This window comes from Anoplophora glabripennis, unplaced genomic scaffold (genome assembly GCF_000390285.2).
Source record: "Anoplophora glabripennis isolate ALB-LARVAE unplaced genomic scaffold, Agla_2.0 scaffold215, whole genome shotgun sequence".
NCBI classification, from domain to species: Eukaryota; Metazoa; Arthropoda; class Insecta; order Coleoptera; family Cerambycidae; genus Anoplophora; species Anoplophora glabripennis.
The window spans coordinates 330,627-354,079 of record NW_019416309.1 but is presented as its reverse complement, the minus strand read 5'-3'; the positions used below and the strand labels follow the sequence as shown (position 1 = coordinate 354,079).

The 23,453-nt window shown below is 34.1% G+C and overlaps 7 protein-coding genes across 8 annotated transcripts; 4 read left to right on the top strand and 3 right to left on the bottom strand.

Moving 5' to 3' along the window:
* Positions 1-1,184: 1,184 nt before the first annotated feature.
* On the top strand, positions 1,185-5,627 carry LOC108913734. Its single transcript, XM_018719346.1, has 6 exons — positions 1,185-1,547; positions 2,552-3,256; positions 3,843-4,487; positions 4,543-4,711; positions 4,773-4,971; positions 5,261-5,627. Exons 1-6 carry the CDS (start codon positions 1,404-1,406, stop codon positions 5,547-5,549), a joined length of 2,151 nt encoding a protein of 716 aa, XP_018574862.1. The 5' UTR covers positions 1,185-1,403; the 3' UTR covers positions 5,550-5,627.
* A 2,244-nt stretch (positions 5,628-7,871) lies between these two features.
* Positions 7,872-9,675, bottom strand: LOC108913731 (ubiquitin-conjugating enzyme E2 G2). Its single transcript, XM_018719343.1, has 5 exons — positions 9,515-9,675; positions 9,382-9,463; positions 9,207-9,325; positions 9,004-9,144; positions 7,872-8,931 (listed from the first exon to the last, which is right to left on the bottom strand). The coding sequence occupies exons 1-5, from the start codon at positions 9,555-9,557 to the stop codon at positions 8,813-8,815; spliced, it is 504 nt and encodes a 167-aa protein (XP_018574859.1). The 5' UTR covers positions 9,558-9,675; the 3' UTR covers positions 7,872-8,812.
* A 472-nt stretch (positions 9,676-10,147) lies between these two features.
* Positions 10,148-12,111, bottom strand: LOC108913739 (actin-related protein 3). Its single transcript, XM_018719351.1, has 6 exons — positions 11,930-12,111; positions 11,687-11,867; positions 11,272-11,586; positions 10,647-11,183; positions 10,505-10,588; positions 10,148-10,397 (listed from the first exon to the last, which is right to left on the bottom strand). Exons 1-6 carry the CDS (start codon positions 11,971-11,973, stop codon positions 10,302-10,304), a joined length of 1,257 nt encoding a protein of 418 aa, XP_018574867.1. The 5' UTR covers positions 11,974-12,111; the 3' UTR covers positions 10,148-10,301.
* A 213-nt stretch (positions 12,112-12,324) lies between these two features.
* On the top strand, positions 12,325-16,502 carry LOC108913737 (negative elongation factor D). Of its 2 annotated transcripts, none has more exons than XM_018719348.1 (11): positions 12,325-12,601; positions 12,649-12,877; positions 13,044-13,261; positions 13,315-13,464; positions 13,516-13,646; positions 13,750-13,937; positions 14,200-14,452; positions 14,601-14,811; positions 14,868-15,008; positions 15,072-15,201; positions 16,396-16,502. In XM_018719348.1, the coding sequence occupies exons 1-11, from the start codon at positions 12,545-12,547 to the stop codon at positions 16,428-16,430; spliced, it is 1,743 nt and encodes a 580-aa protein (XP_018574864.1). In that variant the 5' UTR covers positions 12,325-12,544; the 3' UTR covers positions 16,431-16,502. The 2 variants fall into 2 exon arrangements, with proteins under 2 accessions (XP_018574864.1, XP_018574865.1); XM_018719349.1 differs by having other exon boundaries at positions 12,655-12,877; positions 16,396-16,486.
* A 19-nt stretch (positions 16,503-16,521) lies between these two features.
* LOC108913738 (nucleolar protein 58) lies at positions 16,522-18,958 on the bottom strand. The gene is made up of 4 exons (XM_018719350.2): positions 18,793-18,958; positions 18,650-18,726; positions 17,140-18,467; positions 16,522-17,083 (listed from the first exon to the last, which is right to left on the bottom strand). Exons 1-4 carry the CDS (start codon positions 18,835-18,837, stop codon positions 16,839-16,841), a joined length of 1,695 nt encoding a protein of 564 aa, XP_018574866.1. The 5' UTR covers positions 18,838-18,958; the 3' UTR covers positions 16,522-16,838.
* Positions 18,959-19,297: 339 nt separating this feature from the next.
* On the top strand, positions 19,298-20,261 carry LOC108913735 (ubiquitin-related modifier 1). The gene is made up of 5 exons (XM_018719347.1): positions 19,298-19,539; positions 19,594-19,664; positions 19,740-19,821; positions 19,912-19,960; positions 20,010-20,261. The coding sequence occupies exons 1-5, from the start codon at positions 19,508-19,510 to the stop codon at positions 20,076-20,078; spliced, it is 303 nt and encodes a 100-aa protein (XP_018574863.1). The 5' UTR covers positions 19,298-19,507; the 3' UTR covers positions 20,079-20,261.
* Positions 20,262-20,633: 372 nt separating this feature from the next.
* On the top strand, positions 20,634-23,172 carry LOC108913741 (putative serine protease F56F10.1). The gene is made up of 6 exons (XM_018719354.2): positions 20,634-21,075; positions 21,126-21,313; positions 21,423-21,658; positions 21,722-22,180; positions 22,437-22,739; positions 22,849-23,172. Exons 1-6 carry the CDS (start codon positions 20,875-20,877, stop codon positions 22,956-22,958), a joined length of 1,497 nt encoding a protein of 498 aa, XP_018574870.1. The 5' UTR covers positions 20,634-20,874; the 3' UTR covers positions 22,959-23,172.
* Positions 23,173-23,453: the final 281 nt, after the last annotated feature.

The following is a 23,453-nucleotide window of genomic DNA, read 5'->3' as shown; positions in this document are numbered from 1 at the left end:
CACATAACACCTTTTTATCTTTCTGTGCTGTTTTTATGTTTTTTAATTTGATTTAATTTTTTTTAGCAAAATACCTATGAAAAATCAATTTCAGTTGAGCAGTCTCCACGTAGGTAGTTTTTTAAAATGATTTAGGTTGCACGGCTGTGGTAAATGTACCAATTAAATGTTTGTTGTACTTTCCATGTTTAGTGGCAAATATCTCATTGTAGTTTTATAATAAAATCTTGCTCTTAAGATTTACAACATTTTTGATTCCTTAATACCCACTAGTGTAACAAAATATTCGTATTCGTCAAAATATTCAGCACATCACTGCAATGAAAAATGTCTTGCATGGTACATAATTCTTCAAAAATTGAATTTTTAAATCGTGTAACAGTAATTATTAGTTTCATTCGAAAATTAATATTGAACTATTCCCTGCACAAATTTCTTATATATTAATGGCTTTGCAATTGAGCTTACGTTAACTCGATTTTATCACAATTTTTTATTTGAAGTACATAATTGTAAGTAATTTTGACGAAAATTTGGTAAAACAAGAAATACGTGCATTTTAAATTAACATTTGATATGAAAGTAATTAATAATTAGAACATTACGTACTATGGCAAAGATACAGAAAGACATGCGGCAAATATATGTACATGTGGTAAATTCTTATCCCAATAGTTTTTCTAATAAATATAGATTTCCGTCATTGTGTAATTTTACGAATTGTACTATTCCCGCTCTATCGAAATTACTGACCTCTACCAGAATTTAGACTACTAAAAATTTTTACACATTCATGGATTGTACAAATGTCGACCAAGGAATAATAATAAAATTGTTTGGCTATTCTGTGGTATAAGAGAGGGATAGGAGGTTATCATTGCTTGAAAAGGTAAATTTCTTTTATTCAGGCAGCTTCTGACTGCGCGGTTAATTATATAAACAAATTTTGTTATAACTAACTTGTAACTATAAATTTAGCCTGCTTTAAAACAATAATTTTCCCACCTGTGGCAGCAATTCGTAGAACACGGCAGCCTTTAGCCAGATCACATAAATGTGGTCAAAACGAAATCATCAAAAAACTGGAACTGAATTGATCTGAAGCTTTTGATCACTTAATTAACTTCTTGTAAAACGAAAGCAACTATGGCGTAATTTGCACATCGCATGAGCATGAGCGATGAGTCAGATGTCAAGAGTTAACAATTATCTGAAATTTGTGGATAGTGATGATAAGAAAATAATATATTGTAGAAGTTTATTTTTGTAAAACATATTACTCTTGTCCCATATAAACTATGAGGTATTTCACTTGTAACTATTTTTTTAGTATAACAAATTTATGTAGAGAAATGTCTTAACACTTCAACTAATGTTACTAAAATGAAGTAAATAAACAAATCATGGAGTCTCCCCCTTCAAGTTCGACTTGGTCAGAAGCTTTTATTTTAAGTGATGATAGTGGTCTTCTGTTAACAAATGGATCTGCTTCCAGTGGAAGTATGAGTTATGAAAGTCGAAATGAACGAAAGAACTTTCATTTTGAGGTACGAAAATTCCTCTAAATTGTTTTTAAATTCAAAAAGTAAATTCAAAGATAAATAATTTCAATTATTTACAAAGGATTCTGAAATAGAAAACAAGGCATCTCCTTCCCAACTGTTTAAATAACACTATGTAATTGTGTATTTGTCATAGATAATTTGGTATGCTCTTTTTGATGCTTAAATTGAAACTACTTTGTCAGATGTTAATTAATTAATGTTATAATGTAACCGATTATATAAGTGCCATCTGTTCGAAAAAAAAACGAATAGCTAGATTAAAAAAATGCATGAAGGTATTGTAAACAAAATGTTTGGAGATTCAAATAAAATAAAAAATGTTCACAGTAAATGACACCAAATACAAATATTTTAATAAGTACCTTTATCAATTGTCAGAATATCTTAAACCTTACATTAATCTCTGAACTAAACTATAATCTTTGCTTGTCATAGAAATAAAATTGTTAATCCTCTTGATGTTATGCATTTCATAAAAAATAATATTGTGTACATGTTTTAAAACTGTACGAGTCATAATTAAAACTTTTTGTAATAAAGAGACTTAAGGTTTGTGGGTAAGTAAATATAATGTCACTAATGTTTCATGCACCTATTATAAAACGAGGGATAATATAATAAATTTTTTATTGACATGTTTCATATCCAAAGTCAAAAATAAAATTCAAAGTTTGATACAAAGTCTGTGAATATTAGACAGGAAAAGAGGGGACTTGCAATATCTATGCCATGATTAGTTGTGATGTGAGTGAAACAGATTGGCATGTTTTATGTATTATGTAAAATTTTTGTTTAAATACACTTAACAGCTTAGCATAACGCTAAAAAAGAGAGAAATATTGCAAATTAGGAAAAAACAAGGAACAACATACTTGTGTTTTGCCATTGCTTTTTATTGACTGTTTCTTTTTACTTGTATTGGAGATTATTGTCATTATATGTAACATACCTAACTATAAAGGAATCTTATTATTTGTAAGTTGCAGGACAGTGATTGTGAAGAAAAATCACTATCACAGGATGATTCGCTTGATGGAATGTCAGATATAATGTGTGGAGAGAATTTTAATACCCTGAAAAAAGGACCGCATTGGATCGATTTTTCTTCTAAACGTTCTTCATCTCCAATAGAACCTCCTCCAGAATTCCAGGACAAACCAACATATCCCGTGGTAGACGTGTTTTGTAAAAAACTCACTTCTCAGATTTTAAGAAGGGCCCTGTTCGAATATACGGAAAGTGAATTAAAAAGGATAACGATTTTAAGTCAACATCAACGACCTTTGCATCACCTGTTGGGAAGGACTTACTTTACGCCAGAATTTATCCCATTCAGTCCTTGTCACATAGGAAGGCCCAGTTCTAGAAGTTCCTTGGGATCATCTCGCCTCTCCAGTTCACACAACTCCCTATCCGTCCCTACAACTCAAAGAGTAGACGATTCTACGTTCATAACGCAAGCTGTTTCCCACGACACTCTGTCTTTGAACCAGATAAGTGATTTGTATAATGTGCCGTTTGATAGTGATATGTACGCTGTTCCCATTGACGTTGTGAAACCTCCTATGAAACCGAAACGTTCTCAGCAACATAAGAAGAGGCGGCGGAACACTGCTTGCAGCTGTAAGGAGTTAGAGGTCAGACAGTGCAGGTCCATTTCGAATAAGAAGAATATATTCAAGCCGGAAAAGGTAGGTGATCGTTAAACTTTATTTTTGATCAACGATTTTATATTTACAAGCGCCTAATGCTCGGGGTAAATAATGGTACTTTCCTTTCTTTGGCTTTGATATCAGAAAAAATGAAATTAAGAATCGAGTCTTTTTTTTTAAACTGAAAAATTTATGTTTTATCTTATTTCCATGGTTTCTTAATGGCACAATTTTTTTCTATGTATCTTTGACCTTTTTATTATTTATTTAAAAAATAATTCTCCTTTTTTCAATATTTTTCATAGAAATATTTTGTATATTTGTATAAGAATAAAAAAAATGTATACAAAAGTTTTAAGGCTTTTTAAATATTATTCAAATAAAAAACATATAAGGGCAAATGATTTATAAAGTAATTATTAAAATTGTTGGCTAGAATTTTTGTTGTACTCATTCTAGTATCAAAAAAACAGTAATCATAAGATGGTGACCAAAATAATCTAATTTAATTTAAACATTTAACTAGAATTTTTTATTTAAATGTGAAGTGTGGTGGCAAGCAAAAGTGCTACTATTTTCCAACGGTTTGACCTTTTTTTTCGTAATGCCTTGTATAACTTTTCAGTTACATGACACTAAAAGGCACAGCGTCGCCGGTACCTCGGCTCCTACACAGGGCGAACCGATACATATGACTCTGCAGGAAGTTAGGCAGTATTTGCAAACTTTATATTCAAGTTCCTCGGACTCTTCCGAACCTCACGAAAAATTTTATAAACCCAAAACTACTATAATAGTAACGAATAACAATAACAAATATCCGCTTAACGCGAATAGCGTAGTTGTAAATAGAGAGATGAGCTGTGTCTCGAACGGTAACAGTAGAACTAAGAAGAACACATTCCTTATTAATATTAAAAATAAGAAAGTGAAAGATTCCTGTGATATTAACATTGGGAAACAGATAAATTCCTCGCCGACAAGGAAAGAGGAAAAGAGGAAGAAGACGCCGGCGAAGCTGTTCTCGTTTAAACAGACCTTGTGCAATATGTTTCGCTTCAGGCGGTTCCTCTCGCACGAACATATTAAAAATAGCGAGGACGAAGCGCACGATAAAAATTGTAATGCCAATAGCGGTCTGTTAGATGATATACACAATAATATAAGTAGTAGGGCATTGCCCCCACTACCTCTGAAAGAGGAAGCGGAGGAAGGAATTGACGAAGAACAAACTTTAGATTTCGCCACTAATATCCAACGAGTTAAAGATGTGAGTGGTCATTTTATATTTTAAACTTCACTTTTACGAAATTGCGTTGTTTTAGTATGGCTGGTACTGGGGTCCAATATCAAGTGAAGCGGCGGAGAAGGTTTTGTCCAACGAACCGGACGGATCTTTTATAGTTCGTGATAGTAGCGATGATCACTACATATTTTCCTTAACGTTTAAGCTTAATAACTGTGTTAGACATGTAAGGATAGAACATGATCAGGGTGAGTTATTTTAGTGCGAGTTTAGCATTTTTTAGGCCAATCTGAATGTTTATTATTGCAGGTAATTTTAGCTTTGGAAGTTGCGCCAAATTTAAGTCCCAAACCATAGTAGAATTTATTGAAAATGCCGTAGAGCACTCCCGTAGTGGTAGATATTTATTCTTTCTTCATCGAAGGCCAGTCATTGGACCAGTTCGTGTGCAGTTACTCCATCCTGTGTCCCGATTTAAACAGGTTCAAAGTCTGCAACACATGTGCAGGTAGGTGTGAAATCTTAACAGATGCTGTCGATGTCGAATTTTTCTGTATTGATTTTTACTTATTGATATGAAGATACTGAATATACAGAAAAAAAATTTTTGATCAGGTACGGTACAAGATCTAAGGAACTAAGCTTTATTCCTTGATCTTGTTCGTTATTGCTGACGAGTTAAATTATGTTAGTTCTACCGTATTTATTTCATGTGCGAAAATTGTTAATACGGAACAAATTCATTATTATTAATAAGCGAAATAAACTAGAAATTAAATATTGGATATTTGTGGCAGATTCATAATACACAAGAACGTGAGGAGGGACTTAATTCCGAGCCTTCCGCTACCGCGCCGGATGATAGATTACATTAATACCCCCCACTACTATTCCGAACATTTGGTCGACCTGGAAGAAAGCGGCGAAGAGTCGATCCTTAACCATAGCAGGCCCGCCACTCCGGTAACTCCGAGGCCGTTAGATAATGAAGGGGACGACGTCCAGCTGGTTTCTAATCCCGATGTACCTGTTAACAATTACATTGTAATAAACAGTAGGAATTCGTCCGGCTCAAGACAATCCTGAGTTGTTCGTTTGGCCGCTGGATGATATTTTTTTTGGACATTTATTGTGTTGTGTATATTATAGTAACTTATTTGTATTTATTTTTTTTTTCTTGAAATGTGTTTGACGTTATAGATGTAAGGAATTTACGATCAGTCTTTAAAGCTTCGCCAATAATTTAGTTTCCTCTGTTCTTCTAGTCATTTCTTTGACTGATTTAAATTGCTGGAGTGGATTAGTTGCGGCTGGCGAAAGATAAGGTGGTCATACTTTAAAAACGAGGCGGGGGAACCTTACTGTTTTTTTAAGGCATAATGATGAAAGCAAGTCTCACGACAAAAAAATTTTGAATGAAAATTAAATATCATTTTTTAACAACAAAAACTACGAGGCATATTCACAAAGTAAGAGTACTTAATTTTTTTAAAATGGAAACGGCAGTATATGTATGAAAAATTTACATATTCAAACACTATTTTTCAACGTAATCGCTTTCAGTCTCACTGCACTTCACGAGCTGAAGGATAGCTTTGTGTTCTTTGTCCTTCTGCCTCTCGGGCCCATTGTTTCAAGGCATTGTGGCCCTCATTGTCGATAGAAAATCATTCTCCACCCATGAACAACTCCGGAGAAGAGAAAAGATGAAAATCAGAAGGTCACAGCTGTGAACGGGGTGGTTCCAACCGAAAGAATCTAACAAGCACACTCTCTTCGTTAATATTCCCCTTTTTACGCCCTGTATCGCCTTCCGTAGTGTTTTCAGGGTTTGACAGTACCGCACAGCATTGTTTCCCCCTGAGGCAAAAAATCGTTAAAGAGAATCGCTTTACAGTCCTAAAATGCTGTTGCTATGACTTTTCAGGCCAAAACAATGATTTTGAATTGTTTCGCTGATGGTGAAGCAGATGTTGCTGCTGCATTGATTGACTTTTCGTCTCAGAGGTGTAGTGGGCCATTCATTTTTTGTCGCCAGTCACCATACAGTCGGGGAATTGTTCACTTTCGTTCAAAGAGCCCGTGAAGATACGATTCTGTTGGGCTTTGTGTTGATCCGCGAGCTGTTTTGGTACCCATCGCACACAATTTTGTGATAACCAAGCGTTTCAGTAATGATTTCGTGCAGAGAAAAGTTCTGGAGATTTGTGGAAACACTGCACTCATCTCGTCTAAAGTCAATTTTGTTAAAAATCTGGAACGGTGCCTTTCCCTTTGCAAGATGAAATCGGATTATCTTTCTCATCTCGTGGCTGGCGGGATTGGGAATAGCATCACTCAACACGCCCCTACAACAACAGTTCTCAACTTACGGACCTTGGCCTTGAATGCGGTGTTGACAACTTTATCGAAAACAAAAAATTTTATCATGAAAGTTCTCTATGTGGGGTTGGAAATCATCGTATAAAAATGGTGCGGATGCCACGATTTGTTTACAAAATATACCACTTTAATTTTCACCAGTCGCCAATGCAGTAAAATGTCTACTCTTTAACAATTCTATATTTTTATTCTAATCTGTGAAAGCCTCAACAAACTACACCTCTGAAATGGTATATCTTAGTAATCGATTTGGAAAATAAATTTAAAACATGACTATGTGTTTGGCGTCAAAACGCAAAAATGTTAAATTTGCCTGTAACGTAGAAAGTAAATAAATGTTACATTTATGTTATATTCTATATATCGCCCATTCTGTTACGTATAGACCCACCAAACCCTATATCTGAAGAAATCATTGTAACAATGTTTAAAAATTAACAAAAACATAGTGAGGATCTGTATCGCTGTAATTTTTTTCGACACTCGATATTTTTTCGATATCCTTAAAGACAACAATGTTACGGTTTAATCTAACATTCTTGCGGTGGCACTGTATAATATTTCATGTCTGTGGTGTATCTTTTTGAGTTCTCTAATCAGATAAGGTGAATATGGATGCATTTCAAGAAAACGTTTTGTGAATTCTTTTCCAGTGATGTACTAACAATTTATGTGCTACGAAACTCATCCCGTTGCAGTTAATTCTTAGCTTTGTCACACGAATTTTAGATGCTTTACATTCGAATAAGGATGAATGAGTTTAACGGCTCCAAATTTTCCTTAATGCTACTTTTCAGTTGGCTTATTCCTCCATGCCAGTTACATTTACATGTTTTATTTGAATCAAATATATTTTTAAATAGTTATTTAGTAACACTTAGTGTTGTCAGATCCCCAGTTTTCAGCCGGAGTCTCTAGTTTTTAGAGAAAATGTCCGTTCTCCGGCCGAGAGTGCAAGTAAGGAACTTTTATAAAACATAGATTGGAGGGTGTTTTTTTTTTTAAATAAACTGTTGTACTTGTGACTCGTATAATTTTTTTGCTGTAGTAACGATCTGGCAACCCTAATAACAGACCCGGCATTAGGAGAGGGCTACGGAGGCTATAGCCCTGGGCTTCAAGAGATCAGGGGGCCTCGGCAAGATCTGTCGAAATTAAACCAGTGTTTAGATTTTGCTTTTTTTTTAGAATCAAACCAAAAAGTGTTATCGGCAAGTCGCTGATTGTGTGACCTTTTTTTTAGGAACAGACCAAAACGTGTTTAGGCTTTTAAATTTTAAGTTTTTTTTTGTTTTATTTCAGAAAAAGGGCCTCTATAGCCCCTTGCCTCACGATAGGCCCTGCCTAATAATGCTGCATTTATCCAGTCATGTTATATTATTGTGGGTTTTGTAGTAACAATTATCATTGATCTGGAACGATTTTTTTTGTGCAATTACCTTTCAGACCAAAGTTGTAATGTGATTTTAGTGAGTTTATGCTTTTTAATGTAGCGGTAGGTTTTTAAGGTAGTCCTAAGGTTTTGTATAATGTAAAAAAACGCACAATAGTTTGTAGTAGTAAAAAAAAATGGAAATATTTCATAGGTTGTGAACAGCGTATATTAGAGGATGAATTATGGGTTTATTTGCAGTAAATAGTTAGACCCTAATATAATTTATTATTTTTCTGGTTTAGCCTTTCTTGCATGTACTTGTTTCCATTGATTAATTCATTATGTTCCTGTCGATTATATTGGAAATAAATTACAATGGTTAAAGGCTGTTTTTCCTTTTTAGCATGTACCAAACAAGATAAAAATAACTTCTAATAAATAAATATATTTAACAAATAACAGTTTCTGATAACACATATACTTAAAAATATGTAATGCAATTGCCCTTGCAAATTTATAAACAAATTATAAAACGATCCCAAATTTATACCGTGGAAATCAGTACATATCAAAATAAAAAAAATGTATGAAATTACGTAGGAATGCCTAAAGTTCTCCTTACTATTCGCTCTGCAATTTTATTAAATTCATCTCTATTTTCTCTCCACATCTTTGCTGCGTCGACATTAGCACCACTTTCATCGTTTGGTTCTGGAAAAATTACATTGTTAAAAGAATGGGAAATTAAAAGTCACTGAAATATTATCTCTCGATATTATTTACCGGCGAGCATGCTGACAACGGACAATAATATTTTCTCAACGCTCTGCACAGGAGACCATCTCTCAGCACTAGATTCATAACCCATCGGATCGTCTCCAGGAGCGTGAAGAATTGATATACATACTCTACCATCTGAATAAACTAAAATTTACGACATAGTTGTTGCTAGAACAGCATTCGGTATGGTAACATAAAATACTCACTATTTGGGTGGAACATCTCGCAGGTAAATTGCATTTTTGGGGGGCTAAGCGGATAATCCGGAGGGAAAATTAGTTTAGCAGGAAAAACGCCACCTTCGAAACATGTACCCTCTGGTCCCCTAAAAATTTATTATAATTAGGTGTTACACACGTTTGCCTTAAATGGCCTATTTACGTTATTAGTGCTTCCCATTCAAAAAAATTTTCTTCGTTTATAGGACCTGCTATAATACCTTCTGGGGGATTCAAAGTTAATTCTAAAAGAGAAACGAAATTAACGACTAGATGAACGAAAATCTGCAACTTACGTTTGTATTCTGCCATAAGTCTCCTAAGTGCTGATCCGGCCATAATAACGTCAAATCGGTTTATCCAAATTTCTCTTTTGTAAATAATCGTACATATAAAATACTAAACGGGAAAATGTAAGAAACAGTTCTTTCCACAAAACATAATCTTTCTCTCTCTGATGTCTGATGTCAACAACTTGTCATAAAATAATTTCGGTTCAGTTATCATCAGCTGTGTTTTGTTCCTAGGTTCAAAATGATCTGAACTGAAAGTTACATTCAGGTTCATTAAAAAACCACTAAAGTTTAGATTTGACTTATTATTTATGAAGACATGTGTCTTCTAAATACATTTTATTAAGTGAGTTATGCAATACTTACACTCGGCTGGTGCACGAGTCACTAAGGCTACTAATAAGAAAGGAAGGGTGTTATAACAAATTAGACTCAATTGAGCCGACTCCCTACGAGGATCCGGGCCAGTAAAATGAGCCGGATGTCTCATCTCTATTGACGGCACTTGACTAGGGTTGACGTTCAATCACTGGTACTGAAAATTCTACAAAACATGCACTAGATCTCTGCCAAATCGTGGGAAAGATATTTATATAATGAAATGCTGGGGAAAACTTGATATTAAAACACTGCAAGAATGCATTTCAATTGGTGAATTTTATTCTAAGGTAGGTATTTAAGTAACTATCACAATATAAAATAAAAAAAAAAGAATTATTGAAATACGAAATTATTGTAAAAAGATATAAACTGCACAATTAAAAAATTGTAATTTATTAGGTATTTATCATTATGTCATTGTTCCAAACACAGGGTTGTGCCTACAAATACTGGGTCCATATTCTTCATAATCCTCTTTTGTATGGCAGACAGTGTAAAATTCAGGCTGAAATGTTTTAATTTATTAATGCACTAGATCTTCAAAAATGTGTTCAATTTTATTTACGTTTTTACTATTTTATGAAACGTCATAATTATTACAAATAGTATTACCGTTGAAGCTAGCATGCTTCCACCGAACCATACAGCATATCGTTGCATGTGATGTGAGACCACTTGAACGTCTATCGGTTTAGGCTGAAAAATTGAAGAAATTAATACAGCCGACAAAAATTTATAAGAAAACAATTCTTACTATTAACCGTCCCCCTCCGAGTGTTTCGCTAAGTTTCAGTCTCGCATCTACGGTCCTCTTGATGTCTCTCTGCAACCTTCTGCTGAAATCCTTAAACATAGTCGATCCTCCGGACAAAACTATATTATCATACAGAGGCCTCCTAACGTCAATAGGACAGTTCTGTATCACATCATCCACGATTTGCGATAAAGGAATTGTAAAGTCGGGGTTAGAAAACTCCGGGTGGAAAAATATTTCGGGTCCCAGGAATCTCTCGTAGCCGACGTCGACCATGAACGGATGTTTCGTGACAGAATTAATTCCTTCATATTTTTTCATCCATTTCCCAGGATCAGAGTCGTATTTTGCAAATTCCTTTGCTATGTCCGGGCAGATGTAACAGTATTTTTCCTTTATTGCTTTAGCCGTTTCTAATGACTGTTCAGGAGGAATGCCTATTTCTCTCTCCCTCAAAAGGGACTGGATAAAATAAGTTATGTTGCGACCGGCAATTGGAATGTGCTTTATACAGCTTCCAATAACATAGCCTTCTGCCTAAAATTATTGAGTGCACAAATAAACACTTACATTAAATAAAATTTATCCTTTTCAGTAATTTGATTTCAAGAAATAGGTTACTTACTACTGGAATTACGTGCGTTACTCCGTCACCGCTATCTATGACTATCCCTGTTAGTGTCCTTTCTTCTATATTTCGACTTGCCCAACTGGCAGCAAGAGCCAACACGGCTTGAACAGCTATGTACAACCCAGGTACGTTAAATGATTCAAACATAATTTCTGCTATATACTCTCGATTCTCAGGGGTATTTAATGGAGGTTCTGTAAGAAGAAAATAGTGATCTTCTGGCTCAGCTCGAAGATATTTAAATATGCACTGTTCTAAGAACTTCTCCATTAAATCCCAATCTTCGACAAGTCCATGCCTCACAGGATACTAAATAAAGAAAACACTGTCAATATTTTAACTGTACATATAAAAAAATGTAATGTTAAAATTTACTGATAATATTCACATAGTACAATTTTTGTGTTACCTTCACAGCATAACCAGTTGCCTCGAATGCCTCGTCTCCAATAAAAAAATCCAAGTCCTCAACACCTTTATTTAATCTGCGAGATGTTGTATCCCCTACTTTAGCTGTTTCCTTTATTGCAATAGCAGAAGGTATTATAAATTGAGGTTCTTTATTTGCAGCAAAACCCAATTTTGTATAGCTATAAAGATAATAATATATTAGTCAACATAACCAGGAAGTTTGGTTAGAGCCATTACTCACCCTGTTCCAACATCTATAACACAAGCTGGCAATTTTCCATCCATTCTGCTACTATTTACAAAAATCAGTTTTTACAATACAGTAATTTTAAAGTGTATGATTAAATTACAATTTAAAAGACCGCACCTAAAGTAACTGATAACTGATAAAAATTGACAAATTTACTTATGTCAATTTTCATTTCCAACCACACCTCCCAGCCACAAAACACATCATTTAACATAGAATCAGGGGATTTCATTCCCATCAATTCTATACACTTCTGTCTACACTTTATACTCCATAGTGTTTACAGTGTACACTAATATACATCACAAAACACAAATCGGTGTTCAATGTCTAACTGAAGCTCACTTCACAACTCTCAGATTATTGTTTATTTTTATTTATGGTTCTGTGTGGTCATGACAAAGATTTACAATCTTCTTGAAAATCATTAATCTGTAATTTTCTTCACAACCAGTATTAGTCCAGAAATGATAATCAAAAAGAGATAAATAAACTTTATTATTTGTTGTTATCGCAAAAACAGGAGTATTTATTATCATGCAACAAAATAAAAAAATGCTTAAGTAAAGTTTTGTTACATTTTTAATATAATTAAAATAAGAAATAATGGATGAAGATTTTGATGAAAGGCCGTGGGATGGTGGCGATAGACTGGATAACGAGGTACATCTAATAGTACTTTTGATTTTTATATTTTTAAGAAATATAAGTTTCAGTCTGAAGGTGGAGAGGACGCTGAAAATCCAGAGCAGGTACTGGCAGAATGTGCCGAGAAATTTTCCACATCAGATTATATTATGGAACCTGGCATATTTTCACAACTTAAGCGTTATTTTCAATCTGGAGGAAATCCTCTACAAGTCATTGAAGAGTTGTCCCAAAACTATACAGCTGTGGCACAGATGGCAAATTTAATAGCTGAATGGCTTATAATTGGCGGTACGTTTTATTCATTTAGTTTAATTTTTATATAATTCCTTAGAAATTGTCGTTACAAATACCTACTGTATTATGTAAATAATCTAAACCAGTTTCGTGGATGTGATTTTTAGATTGTATTTAAATGAATTTTTTTTCCATTATATGACCTCTAAAATTTATCTAGGAGTTAAAGTCACAGATGTGCAAGCTATGGTTGAAAATCATTTGAAGGAAATGATTTTAAAAACATTTGATCCAAAAAAAGCCGATACTATTTTTACTGAGGAAGGAGAAACTCCGGCTTGGTTAACGCAACTTATCGAACATCCTACTTGGAGATCCTTAATTTATAGATTAGCTGAAGAGTACCCTGACTGTCTCATGTTAAATTTTACCATTAAGGTAGGTATTCGATTTTGTATCGAAATTGTTACTTCTAAGCTTACGTCTTTTAGCTTATATCCGATGCCGGCTTTCAAGGAGAAATCACTAGTATTTCAACAGCAGCTCAACAACTTGAAGTATTTTCTAGAGTGTTGAAAACGTCTATCTCCAGTTTCCTTACTAACCCCGAGGAGTGGCAGAATACCAGCAAAGAGTGTGCCGTAAGTAGAATAAATACCCAGTTTTTATTTCTCTTCAAGTGAGATTTGTAGAAAATGGTGTGTCACGGACAACATACATATGTTTATAGTCAGGTTATAATACACATTTTGGCAAGGGAATCTAAAGGAGGCAGTAGCATGAAAAGATTATCTCAGGAGATAACGAAATGTGCACAGAAAAAGTAAGTGTTTAAATTTCAGCAATAAATTAAACTATCAGAATTTTATGATTTATTGAATTTCTAAAAAATCAAAAATCTTCAGTACAAAATCTTTTATTTTTAGCGGGAATGATGTCACTCCCATAACGATGGCATTAAACGGTGCTTCTGCATATCCAACTGCTTGTCAAGCGTTAACTGCTATGTTGTCGAAGAATACGTTAAACCCTGCAGATATTACCGTTCTGTACAGAAATTTTAACGCACCAGATCCTCCACCTATCGATCTTATCAGAACTCCTCAATTCTTGGGTAAGAGTAATTATACTTGACTTTTCCTTAACCTCTTGTATCATTTCTGGAAAATCATATTTATCAGCAGCCTTAACTGTTAAAACACCCTGTCTATAGAATTTCGAGTATTCTATAAAAGATCAGTGTTTTGTTTCTGAAAATTTTTTTTGCTTAGTTCTTACACTGAGAGAAAGGGATGTTTCAATCTGAAAATTTTTTTTGTTTAGTTCTTACACCGAGAGAAAGGGATGTTTCAATCTGTTTATCTTTTTTTTTTAAGAATTACTCGTGGATTCCTTATTCAAGCCAGGTGTGAAGTTGAATCCGGATTATAAACCGAAATATATACACCTGCTAGCTTACGCGGCAAGTGTTTCGGAAATTCAACCGAAAAAGGGACAAAAGAGGGTTTCTAATAAAGACGAACTGCAGCCTACTGTTCGCGCTATTGAAACGGTCCATAATATTTGTAACGGAAACAAAGGATCCTCGGAGTTGATCGCGGAATTGTCCACGATTTATCAATCTTTAAAGTAAGTAAACTTTTTGATATATTCAGATACTTGTTAACAATTTCAGTAATTTTTTCTATTAACGCCACTTCTACACTGTGAAACTATAGAAATTTCATGCTCTTGTCGGAGATCTCGATATAATTTTCATAAATAATAATTTTTTTAGATTCCCCGTTGTATCTGTGGGCATTATCAGGTGGGTGGAATGTACCGTCACGGAACCGAGTTATTTCAAGTTGTGCACGGAGCATACACCCATACACTTGGCTTTACTCGATGAAGTCGTTACGTTACATCCACTGTTGCATAATCAAGTACTAGATCTTCTAATTAGGTTGTTCGAGTCGAAACAAGACGAGCTGGAGATTTTAGTGCAGGTAAAAATACGGCACGAATTTTACTTGAAGCAGTATTACAAGGATGTATTTTGCAGCTGGAAATGAGGAAAATGGTGCTGGACAGGATGGTTAACTTGTTGTGTTCCGGATGTGTGGTGCCGGTAGTTAAGTATATTAAGCAGTGTTGGCAACGGGGCGATACGGATATTTCGCTAATTAGATATTTCGTCACAGAGGTGAGTACTAGACGCTGATTTGGATTTTTAGATTGCGAATTGTCATTATTGTGAATTTTTTAGGTGTTGGAAACTATAGGACCTCCGTATAGTTCGGAATTTGTACATTTGTTTATGCCGATGGTAGAGAATGATGAAATCACCGGCACCATGAGAGGAGACGGGGAAAATGATCCTGTATCGGAATTTATCGGTAAGTACCAAAACGTCAAGTCTATAATAGGTTATTTTACGTCACAAATTACATAAAAAGTTCCTATACACGTGTTCGGAAATGTTTCACTTTCAACAGAAAAAATTAAAAATCATTTTCATCTGTTTTGTTATACACTAAGGCGTAATTTCAGTGTTAGACGTAATTTTGCGCTGAATTTTTTTTTGTCCAAGCTATTTCAAGTTTGACTATTTTAAACGCTTTATAATGTGTTCTTAATCGTGTACTACTAGAACGCATCATTATCGAGGTAGTTATTGCTATAATCTTCAAAACATTAAATTTGCTTTCCTCAGTTATTTTTTGCTTAGTTGGAATTAATTGTATATTTTCTTCAACTCTGGACACTCTGTACCTCGAAAACATTCCAGACGTGCGTATAGGAATTGTTTACGTGACAATTGCTATTTATCTTGAAAAATTAAATTTATTTTTTCCATAAAGTACAGTAGAACCTTCGATATGTGAATTATTTGTGTGGTGGCTAAGAATTCTCAGGTGTTTTTATAACTTTATTTTACGTGTATTACATGTAGAGATGTAATTTATTTTTGTTTTTTTGCCCATTAATTTTAATTTAAATAATTTTATATAGAAACCGTCACTGGCTAAAAGAAAGAACCTAGAAAATCGATTTTATTGAAACATTTATTCACGTTTCACGTTTTTGTAATGAAAACTAAAGTAGAACTAGTTATTACTCATACAGGGTGATTCACTTATCCAAAAAAAATTTGGGAATAGATGCGGCATGAGAAAGGAGCCTCTATCGTAAAAAAAATTGTAAAATCCTTACAGCTTCCGAGAAAAAAATTATTGAAGTTGTAGTACTTTCAACTATTACGTAGCTGGACAACTGTAGTCTCTAGCATCATTCGCAATACGTGAGAGCCACGTGGCCTCAGCGACTCCGAATACTGAAATCGGATTTTATGCTCGTCAATGCTATAGCATTTACAATAGTTTTTTAGTAGTTGGTGTCGAAACTCGAAGTTCATGGATATCGTTTTAATTTATGGTGAAGCAAGACAACATTTGTGTTAGAAGTATTTAAAATAAATTAGTACTTATTCCAGAACGGTCTCGTTCTGTGAGGCACGGATAATCCAGGTTCTACTGTATTTTTAATTTTATTGTATTAATATATTAGTTGATCAATCGGTTTTGTTTTAGTTCACTGTAAGGCTAACTACACAACAGTGATATGAAGGAAACGCTAACAGTTAAGGTTATACATTTATTGTAATATATATGAAATATGAAAAAATAAGTAACAATTACTAAGGGTTTTTAATTTTCCCTAAAAAAAAACCTAATTGAATTATGAAATTATTATTTAAGAGCACAGAGAAATGATTAAATCAATTACTTCTTTTTTCCCTGAATGATAAAACACAATTTTCACAAATGCCGCTGTTTTTTTTTTAATTATTTCACTTTAAAAAAGATTTGTTTTTGGTAGAATTAAAATACGTATTTCCAAAAATGTTAGCTCCAAAATAGTAAAAAATATTTCACACTTTCTAAAATTACCGACATTCGATAGTTCTTTTAACAGTATAAACTTTTAAAACTGTACTGTACTAGATGTACCTTATAAACTGCAAAGTATTGATTTATTCGTTTTCTACTTGCTTCTTTTTCTTCTTCTTTTTCTTTTCCGAAGTTGGCTCCTCCGGTTCTTCCTTAACTTCTTCAAACTCAGTTTGTTGTTCCAAATTTTGTTTGCTCTTCTTCTTCTTTTTCTTCGTAACAGTTGGAGTTTCAGATTCGTCCTCAATTACTTCCTCTTTAATTTCCGATTCGTCTAACTGCTCTTGTTTTACTTTCTTCTTTTTCTTTTTAGGGGTTTCTTCTGTTTCTGAAACGAAAAAGGAATAATAATCAGGGGACAGCACACAAGTTACAATCGTTTACCTGCAATATTGACTTCTACGGATTCCTCTAATTCGTTCTTCACCTTCTTCTTCTTTTGCTTCGGCGTCTCACCAACTTGATCCCCACTTTCTTCCTTGACCATTCCGGATTCTGTCCTCTTTCTTTTACTTACTGACGGTAGGGTAGAATCCGCAGCATCCGCATACTGTTTAATTTCACTTTTTCCCTGGTACTTTTCGAACTTAGCCTTGGCCTTGCCTGTACCGCTTATCCTTTTTATGTTGCCTTCTTCTAGTACTCGAAGGCGCGCTTCTAACTTGGCTCTGTGTTCAGCGCCTAAAGTGAAGTTCCCGTCTTCACCTAAAGCGTCGACGCGTGTCGCTAAAGAGGCCTTGGCCGCGAGCATCCTAGACATCTTTCCTTTGTTTTTAGTGCTGCTTTGGCCTACTAACTGAGAGTGGTAAATAAGACCATATTTGGGTGTATCTTTTTTAGTTTTCAAAGCCCTAAATAGGGCCTTTTCGGCCCCGAGAATTTGAACTGTGGAAGCGGGGTGTTTTGCTAGATTTATCAACGAACCGGCATGGGAAATCAGTCTGGCTCCTACCAAGTCCCCAACTAGTACCGTTAAATTGGGAGCCATCGCCATCATTCTTGCCTTAAGATAATCGTAGAGTTGACTACGGTAATTCGTAATTTCTATAACTTGGTCGCACAAATTCTGAATGTTCATAATGTCTTCTTCGGAGATTTCCGTACCCATTGAGATTTCAGCAGCTTCTTTAACTTTTTCTTCTATTTCTTCAGGTAATATGTCTGATAAGTCTGACACAGCTGCGTTTTCTCGTGTACCAATGATTTTAACAGTTTTTGCGAATGCTACGTTGTCTGTTATTATCTTTCCCAATTCAGGAAAATGCCAGCCGTACCACTCCCTACATCTCATGATGTAGTTGTTTAATTCTTTATCCAGATCGTCTAGTAAGGAAACGGCTTGCACTATCATCGTGTCCACCTTGTCAGGGGAAAATTTTAACTTATATCTCGATAAAGAATGTGCCAAACCTAATGCCATCGCAGTCATTTCTTTTTTTGGCAGTCCCGATAATAGACTGTCCAGTTGTGAACGGATGCATCTCATCAATTCCTGAACAGCCGTATTTGACACACATGGCAAATTAAATTTTTCCTTAATGGCAGACCCCAATTTGGCATCGGCTACCAGAAGCTGCTCTTGTAAATCCTTGTCCACGTACTTCTTTAATACTTTCTTTAAACTTTTGGATATTTTACCCTCTACAACAGCTGTTGTAGCAGCTAGAGCCTCAGTAGTATCGGTAAACTTTTCAAAGTGTTTCAATTTTACTCTGAAAAGTAAATTTTATACATCATATAAACATTTTCAATTAAATGGGAATCATGTATTCTAACAATTATAGAAGTTATGTCCGCGTAATAAACACAAACAGTACTAATAACTATAACAATATAGCAACGAATTATAAATAAAAACGTATTATTAAAAAAGAAAAGTGTTAAAAAAACTTACATTTTTCCTGCAGACTCAGGAGTTTCAAATGAATGGTACAAATTGTCAGTTTCCCTCAGTTTCTTATCGTCCAAGAGCTGAAAGCATGGAAAAAATAAGGTTAAGTTATGGCATTCATCATGTAAATTCCCAAATTTTATTACCTTAAATATAGCATACCCCGCTGGGGTTTCAAACAGAACCAACATATTTAATGAGTTATGTAGAGGTACGAAATTCTAATAAAATTTATCCCATACAAAGCCGGCACAATATAAAAACAGCAAAGTAAAAATTATTAACAACTTAACAAGCCATTTCTGACGTATGGTTATGGAAACTACCACGGAACAACAACAACACAGAACCAGACACAAAAGGGGTTTACGAAAATTAACTCGGAGTGATGTAGATACATCGCTCTCTCTGTCTAAAACCATAAGAATGACAAAGATGAAGAAAGTGATCTGAGCACTCGAAGTGAATTATCGAAAACGCCTAAAATGGACCAGACCAGAAGTGCACCGAATTTCTATGTCTCTGACACAAACGCATTCAGTAGACTGCGTTCCGGTGTTCATTAGCTACGACTGGCAAACTATCGCCCTTTCTCTCTGTAGCGCCTACACTTTTTAACACTCGGTGCTTCCTCTATATAATATATCCTCTAAGGGTTTGTGGTTTATGAGGTTATGTACCTTATGTTATGATGAGCGATTGAGGTTATTTTTTGTTTGACCTATTAATTTTATAATAATTGTTAATATTTAATTTATATATTCATAATTTTAAATGTATGTGCAGCTATATTAACACAGTGCAGAACATTATCGGCTTTTGTAAAACAAAATTAATATACTTTTAAAATTAATTTTGGTTATGCATAATACACCAGTACTTATCGAATTTGGGTAAGTAAGTATTGACCATGTTTTCATATATATTATATATTTGTGTCGTTTTAGAGGTGGTGCTGAACTCTTATTCGATAATAAAAAGGCTCACAATGTGACACTTCCTGCGAAAGAAAAAGAATGTACGTTTAAATTTAAAATCCTATTGGTAAGATTAGTTTACGGGTATATAATATGTACTTTAAATTTATTTGCAGGGATTTTGGGCGACCTACTTACATGGATGAAAAATAACATGTTAAAACAAAGGCCAGAATTGTTTTTACAGGACAATTCTGTGTAAGTATTCTTAAGAAGCTACATACATTTACGATATGACCTATCTACGAATAAATTATAATTTTTATTTGTTTCTGTGTATATTTTTAGGCGTCCAGGTATATTGGTTCTTGTAAATGATACCGATTGGGAATTAATGGTAACTACTTAATTAACATTTAATTATCACTAATTTTCTTTTTTTTTAGGATACCGTTAATTATGTCATACAGTCAAATGATAGAATTACTTTTATATCTACATTACATGGAGGATAAAAAATGTTAAATTTTACAAGTAAACTTTTTTTATATACATGTGCATTATTTATGTTAATTTTTCTGAGCAAAACAGGTGGCTAAGTGCTTATCTATTTTAGTAATGTAACACTATGATGCGAGTCAAAAGTTTTTGGAGGTATCAAAATAATAAATAAACCATTATGAATTTGCATTTTATAATTTTTTTTATTTCAAAGTACTTTTTTACCTGCTCTTTTTGAAAAATGTAATATAGAGAATAATAAATATAGTATAGTGTGTGATCTTTCTTTATAGGGTTTTTCATTTTATTTTTTCAAATAAATTAACAATTTCTATGGCAGTGATCGTTTCCAGAATTTTGTGTCGACTTGAATTTATAGATTTGTATTTTTTGCATACATTTCTTAGTTCTTACAAAATTAAAATTGTTTTCTTCTTTACCAACTTTTCCTATATGCTGCCATCTACTGCTGAATAGCATAAATCAGCACAGCTTGGGCATGTAAACAAAGATGATGCCACGAATAACAGAAAACAGAACACTATTTTTTTTTTGTATCGTAATTTGTTGGGATGGTTTATTTTTTATTTAGTATTTTGAAGATTTGGGGAACATTATATGTTTTGTGTGGGAACCTTTTGTTTATTTGATTGTTTGCATTTCGAAGATAAGTCTGATAAGTTGAGTTGAAAGGTTAAAGAGATTATCTGTATTTGGAAAACATTTATCGTTGTATCGTTGAACAGTTTCAAATACTTTAGTAAATAGTGTTCACTGTTTACTTCCTTAGTTGCAAACAAGGAAATAGAAATGAAATTTTTTATAATTGTATGTCTGTGTTTTATACAAGAGGTTTATAATTGGAGAATCTTTCATAATGGACGAATAGTTGGAGGAAATTTGGGTAAACCACGAGGAGAGCTTTTAAAGGCGGATTTGAACAATTATGAGAAATGGTTTGTACAAAGTTTGGACCATTTCAATCCTGGTGATGAGAGAACATGGCAACAGGTAAAAATTGCTAAAATAGCTATGATTATTTAATTCAGTGTAATTTGTAGCGGTATTATGTAAACGAAGAATTTTTTAACAAAGAAGCCAGAAATGTAGCCTTCTTAATGATCGGGGGTGAAGGAGAGGCCACCGATAAATGGATGACTCAAGGTGCTTGGATTGACTATGCCAAAAAGTATGAAGCTATTTGCTTTCAATTGGAGCATAGATATTATGGCAAAAGTCACCCCACTGAGTAAGTAAAATTATTATGAAATATGAGATGTAACGTTGTCAATATAAATAATTTTCAAACAATAGATGACTAGCTAATATGCTAAAGTTTTAAAAAATATTAATTTTAGTGATTTAAGTACCCCTAATTTACAATACCTCAGCAGTCAGCAGGCTTTAGCCGACTTAGCTACTTTTATCGAAGCTATGAATTCCCTCTATGAGTTATCACCAGATGTAAAATGGATCGCATTTGGAGGATCATATCCTGGATCACTAGCTGCTTGGTTAAGACAAAAATATCCTCATTTAGTTCACGGTTCAATGTCGGCCAGTGGACCTTTATTGGCAAAACTAGATTTTGATGGCAAGTAGTTTTTAATTCTACATTAGGCATATGAAAACGTCTAAAGCAGATTTTTGATTTTAGAATATTTCAAAATTGTAAACGACGATCTCCGTTCGCACAGTGATGAATGTCTGCAAGCCGTTAAGCAAGGTACGGCGCAAATCGAAATTTTATTGAGTCACATGGTGGGTCAGAGGAATCTTGATAAGATCTTCAGATTGTGCGACCCTATTGAAAACAGCATAGAAAACAAATTGGATATTTCCAATCTATTTGAAACATTGGCAGGCAATTTTGCCGGCATTGCCCAGTACAATAAGGACAATAGAATTGGAAAAAGTTCAAGAGGGGCGAATATAACCATCGATACGCTGTGCGATATAATGACGAATCAGACTATTGGAGCCCAAATCAAACGGCTTGCAGCTGTTAATGATTTGTTGTTAAATACTTACGAGCAGAAATGTTTGGATTACAAGTACGACACGATGATTACTGAAATGAAAAACGTTAGCTGGGATAGTGAAATAGCGGAGGGGGGTAAGTCGGACTATTTTTATTTTAAACACTTAATTCACACAAGTTAACAATAGTAAACATTTTTTTTTCCGTTAATTCCGGAGACAACTCGGGTGTTTCATCCATAATTTCTATATTTTACCCATTTAATAAAAGTTGTTATAGTTCATTTACGATAAGTTTGCGAAATTATACTGCGTTGTTGGGTTGAAAATTTTGACCTGATATATTTACTGGGATCTGTACATTGATTCGCAAGGTATTTCTTTTGCTTTAGGCAGGCAATGGACCTACCAAACGTGCACAGAATTCGGTTTCTACCAAACGTCCAACTATAAACCCCAAGTGTTCGGCGATAAGTTTCCTATTGACTTTTTCGTCCAGCAATGTATGGATATTTTTGGTCCGAAATATAACATGTCGTTTTTAAACAGAGCTGTAGAAAGGACGAACACCTTGTACGGTGCTTTGGACATTGAAGTATCGAACGTCGTATTCGTTCATGGCTCTGTTGACCCCTGGCATGCCTTGGGGATCGTTAAAACTATCGAGCAAGGAGCACCAGCGATCTATATTAAAGGTAATTTTTGGTTTTCTGTGGGCGCAATGTTAGCTTATTAGGTTGTTCAGTTTATAGACTTCTTTCTCAAATTTAAGCGGTAGTGTGTACAGTTAATTGTTATTTTTAGGAACTGCACATTGTGCGAATATGTATCCTAAATCGGATCAGGATTTACCTCAGCTTAAAGCCGCCAGAGTCCAAATAGAACAGTTAATAGGCACCTGGTTGGATATTTGAATTTTCAGTTGATATAAGCCTTTTTTACATGGTGCTCTCTGTTTTAGTGATATTAGTTTAGAAATGTTTTGTGTCTGTTTTATCTGTCGATTTAAAAAAAAGAATCTCGAATTTCAGGTAGAATGTGCATTTGGTAGTGTATTTGTTATGAAAAAACTGTTAATTTTTTAATAATTTGATATACATTTTTTCCGAAAATAAATATATTTCTAACATACACTGTTTTTCTTGAACAAACAGTAAACACGATAAACCAAAAGATTTTCTCTGTAGTGATGATATGATTTAGATTTTCATATGTTGTATTTAACTCAGGACACCGTACATCTTCTCAAAAATACTTTTTTTAACATGGACGAAGTTTGTGAAATAGTGATGATTAAATTTTAAAATGGAATTGCCCAAAATTTAAAAAATCTGATGAATGCACTTCATAGGGTCTTTCGATTTGGCAAGAATAGTAGCTATCAGCAGCTAATAGAGACTTAGAGTTAC